Below are 4,430 nucleotides of genomic sequence, written 5' to 3'. Positions count from 1 at the left end.
TTGGAATCATGGTCATTTCAACTAGTAGAGTTTCTCTGTAGATCTTCTTCCTAAACATCTGTGATTAGGATATGGTAAGTGTTGGAGTTAGATTTGTCAAATTCTTTTACTAAATAAGTATACTTGAGTTTTGTTAAATTTTGGTGTTTTAAGTATACATGGTCAATACTATTAGATTGATTCTCTCCTAATTTATCAAAAATCTATATATATATATACACACACACACCCCCTTCACCTTCATACAATTCATAATTCAGAATACTAGTCACTAGATTGTCGTAATCCATTTATGGAAGAGCAATCCGGTGTAATCTTATTGCTTGAAGCTGCCAAAAGATTGCCATGCTCGCCCCTACACCAGTTTGGGTAACATTGAATTCACTTCACTTTTCAATCACCAAATCACAACACCATCACTGGGAGCTGCCCTATCTGTACTTTTTACTCTATTCTATTACATAAACTAAACTACCTAATAATCATTTTATTCTATTTCTATAAAATAATTGTTTTATTTAATTCCACAAACGGAGCATGCCATGAATTGCTTACAATGATGTGTTTCATAAGTACATCAAATATATTAAGATTGATTATTATTTTATGCATTATCATATTATTTAAAAAATTGTCAATACGACTCATGTTTTTTCAAATTAAATCGTTAATATTTTTACCGAAATACATCTTCGTGGACAATTTCAAGACTTGGTTTCCAAACTCAAGTTGGCATACACTAGACAACATTGTGTTTGAGGAAGTGTTGACATAATAATCGCAATTACGCCTATTATAAGCAAAACTAATGAGATTCTATTAGATTATAATTATTCACTTTGTATAATGCACATATTTTTCTTTCGCCGACCATAATAATTTCGAAGTTTTAAGAGTTGTGCATCGAATTTCTTTAAGTTCTAAGTTTTTTAATTTTCTTTTTTATGGGAAAAAATATATTAGAGGTATCCTCTTTTGAGTGCCTAATTTTGTTGCTTACTATATTAAAGAGTCACTTGAAGTCAAAGTTGTACACGTGGCAATTCCTTGTCTTGTAACATGCCTGGTGTAGTCCTATTCCTGCCTGTTTCTCAGGGTATTTTGGTACTGATATTGATGCCCAACATCTGGGTTTATGCTGATATCATGATACGTATAAGGCATCAAAAAGTCCAGATTATTGCAAATAAAAAAAAAGAAAAAAATTGGAGGCCTACGTTATCATGGCCGAACTTGAGAACCTAATTGGTTCACTGGTGCTTAATCCACGGTGCTGACAGCAGCTTGAGACGAGAGGGAAACAGACAGGGACAAAGAAATAAGAAATATTCTTTGGGCCATTTCGTAATTATGATGTGATTCCCTGTGTTGTCCTCATGTAAATAATTATCATTTCGGACAATGATTGTTTCTCAGGCTCTGACTGAACATCATGTCGGAAAAATTCGTTAACACCCCCAAGTTATCGATGCTGGCATACAAACAAAGCATTAGGCTCATAGGGGTAAGTCCAGTCCTTTAAAAATTTAACCCGCATCCCATCTTCTCTGTGACTGGGGAAGAATATGGAGAGAGAAGACCAAAAGTTGTCTCTAACTTCATCTTTGATTCGGATATCGCGGAAAAATGATGATTCTACACAGAGCAACAGACAGAGATCAAGCAGTGATAATGATAGAAGAAAGAAAATTTTTGAGGAATCGAAGAAACAGCTATGGCTAGCAGGGCCTCTAGTAGCCGTGACTCTGTTGCAGTATTCTATACAGATGATATCACTGATGTTCGTTGGCCATCTTGGTGAGCTGGCTCTGGCTGGGGCGTCAATGGCTACTTCCTTTGCAGCAGTTGCTGGTTTCAGCTTGCTGGTCAGTTTCGTTTATATCCCTTTCTCTGTTATTATTTTGTTTTCTGCTTGGTTTGTTTGAGAAAATGAAGGGATTTGTGCATACAAGGCAACTTGGTCAGTGATATCTATGTGTATCTGTTCATATGTATGCATGTGCATTTGTCCTGCTTTGGCCTTAATCTTAGGGTCAGGCTCTTGTCTTTTTGATCCACAAGCTGCATTTTTAAGTACAAAACTACATGTGAAATAAAACTTTAAATATAGTCTCCAAAACCTTATTTATTTAAGAAAGATGACTGAATGAATAATGTCTTAATATTTGTTGTTATATATTTAATCATAATATTTATTCTATTTTTATTGTAGTTTTATCAATTAACTTGGTGTTTTCTAACTTGTTATTAAATTCAATTTCAGCATTATGTTATATAATTCTTTACTCATATAAATATCTGTGAAATAGAAACTATAGGGGACAAAGAGAGAAGGGAATGGAAGGCAAGGGAGAAAGGTCCTTTCTTAATTAATCATTGCCAAATTAATAACTTAAATCATAAGAGACTTGAGCTATATATGACACCTTTAAAAACCAGATTTACCATATTCTATATATTACAATTTGAGATTCAAATCGATGCAGGGATTCAATTTTGGATATATAGAATACCCTATTATATGATAATTTGAACTAACCTTAGTTCAATCAAATAGAGAAGAACATGAATACAATATATCCTATCCTTTTACTTTTCATCATCCTATAGTATTTGGAAAGAATGAAGTTTCGATTTGCCAATATATTATCATGACATATGATTCCAAGAAAATTGCAAGACCACTCAAACATGTCAATATTATGCAAAAAATTGAAAAATAAAATAAAATCTCACCCGGAATTCCCTTTTAGTGTTTCAAACTTTTTCTTTTTAAGGCAAGAAACCAAATATTAAGGGAGTGAGAGTAAAAGGGGAACCGCAAGGTGATAACAAAGGAATATGGCAGACTACATTAGATGGTGGGGCTTTTGACACCAATGGGTTGAATTTAGTGAACCATTGCTCAAGTGATTTTCTCCACATCGCAGCCAAACGAGGTTTAACTAAGGTACGAAGCCGCACCTTTGGAATCAAGGCGTCAGTCCCATGACCTTAAATGCAACCCTTCGTCATCATTTATTATTCCCTTGCACTTCCTTTTCGCTGTTGATCCTGATATTTGGCATTTTGCCCCTTAAGGGTAGTTTGTGAAGGAGGAGGACGGGTTTGAAATATAGAAAGGAAATTTGGGTGAGATTTTATTTGAGCCAAAGACCATCTTGGTTCCTAGGGCAGAGGGAGAAAGAGTGTTATTGGTGAGTTTTGTGGTTTCGTGGGGTGGCGCTTTTGAGTGTGTTTTGGTTCTAAACATGCAATCTTCATGTGTTTTTAAATTTTTTTTTTCATTGTCCGGTGGATATAAGCTTTGTGTTGAACCACATAAATCTTGTATTTTTGTTGCTGCTTGTTTTTTGCATTATGGTGAATTTACTTGCGTCATGTAGACTTGTTTGGATCGGTGTTACAACATGAAAAATGAACTTGTAAAGAGCTCTAATATGGAAAATGATATTTTTTTTGGAACAAGTGATATTGGGCTACATACCCTGTCCATCTCAATATTCAAACTCGAACCTTTCAAGACAAAATCTTAAGCTCTAACCGTTTGGGTATCTCTTTGGAGACCTAATGTAAAAATGATTAATCCAACCTAGCGAACATAAAGAATAAGAAAATGTTTGCTTATTAATCTGTATGCAGAATGTTGTCCTAATTAGTTATACCACTGGCTCCATTCTCTTCATAGCCAGAATGTCAATAAAAATATTTGATTTTTTCCTCCTAAATTCTGGTTCATCCATTTAGAAGCAAGGGACTAATAATGCTAAGGAGTTTGATATTGGTACCTAGCTCTATATTTGTATGCACTAGTCATTTGTATTTGTACCAACATCAATTCATAGATTTTTTATTCCAAATGAGTAATAGCAAGGCGGATAGGGTGAGATTGTGCACTCTTTTCCATTGGGGTTCAAGGAACACCTATCCTTTATGGTCAGACAATAATATCTAATCTTGATTTGTCATATACCAATAAAAACTCACATTTAAGTTTAGGAAAAAAAATTGTAATATAAAGGATAAACCATTCTGACTTGTATATGGGAAATGCTTAGGATTCTATAAGATGCCAAAAGTTTGAGTTTTTTTTTTTACTACTAGCACTCTTTTTCACTGCTCCAAGCTCAAAGAGATGAGTAGGGCTTGTTTTGCTGTATCATGTCATTTATGATGACCTCTTCCAGCCATTTGTTAGTGTTGGGAGGAAAAACAAAAAAGCTTTTTATTCTCAATCATAAAAAAATTATTTACAGCAGACTATATATATATATATATATATATATATATATATATCCATGTTAGCCCTAAAACAAGAAGTTATCACAAATATAGAAAGCATAATATTAAGCCATAATAATCAGACACTGTTGTGAAAATTGCCCAAGAAACAACAAAGATAAAATCCAGAGAAATCAAGCAAACAGAAA

The 4,430-nt window shown here is 33.8% G+C and overlaps 1 protein-coding gene across 2 annotated transcripts in view; it reads left to right on the top strand.

Moving 5' to 3' along the window:
• The first annotated feature begins 1,179 nt into the window (after positions 1-1,179).
• Positions 1,180-4,430, top strand: part of LOC110422419 (protein DETOXIFICATION 16-like) — an 8,918-nt gene continuing 5,667 nt past the window's right edge. The window contains exon 1 of one of the 2 annotated variants that reach the window (XM_021436311.2): positions 1,180-1,865. In XM_021436311.2, the coding sequence (XP_021291986.1) occupies positions 1,566-1,865 (300 nt within the window). In that variant the 5' untranslated portion in view covers positions 1,180-1,565. The remainder of the gene's footprint in view (positions 1,866-4,430) is intronic. The other variant, XM_021436310.2, reaches the window with a different exon arrangement.

This window comes from Theobroma umbraticum, unplaced genomic scaffold (assembly GCF_002168275.2).
Source record: "Theobroma umbraticum cultivar Fairchild unplaced genomic scaffold, ASM216827v3 scaffold_146.0, whole genome shotgun sequence".
In the NCBI taxonomy this organism is placed as follows: Eukaryota; Viridiplantae; Streptophyta; class Magnoliopsida; order Malvales; family Malvaceae; genus Theobroma; species Theobroma umbraticum.
Note: the sequence above shows the minus strand (reverse complement) of the source record. Positions and strands in the feature narration are given on the sequence as shown.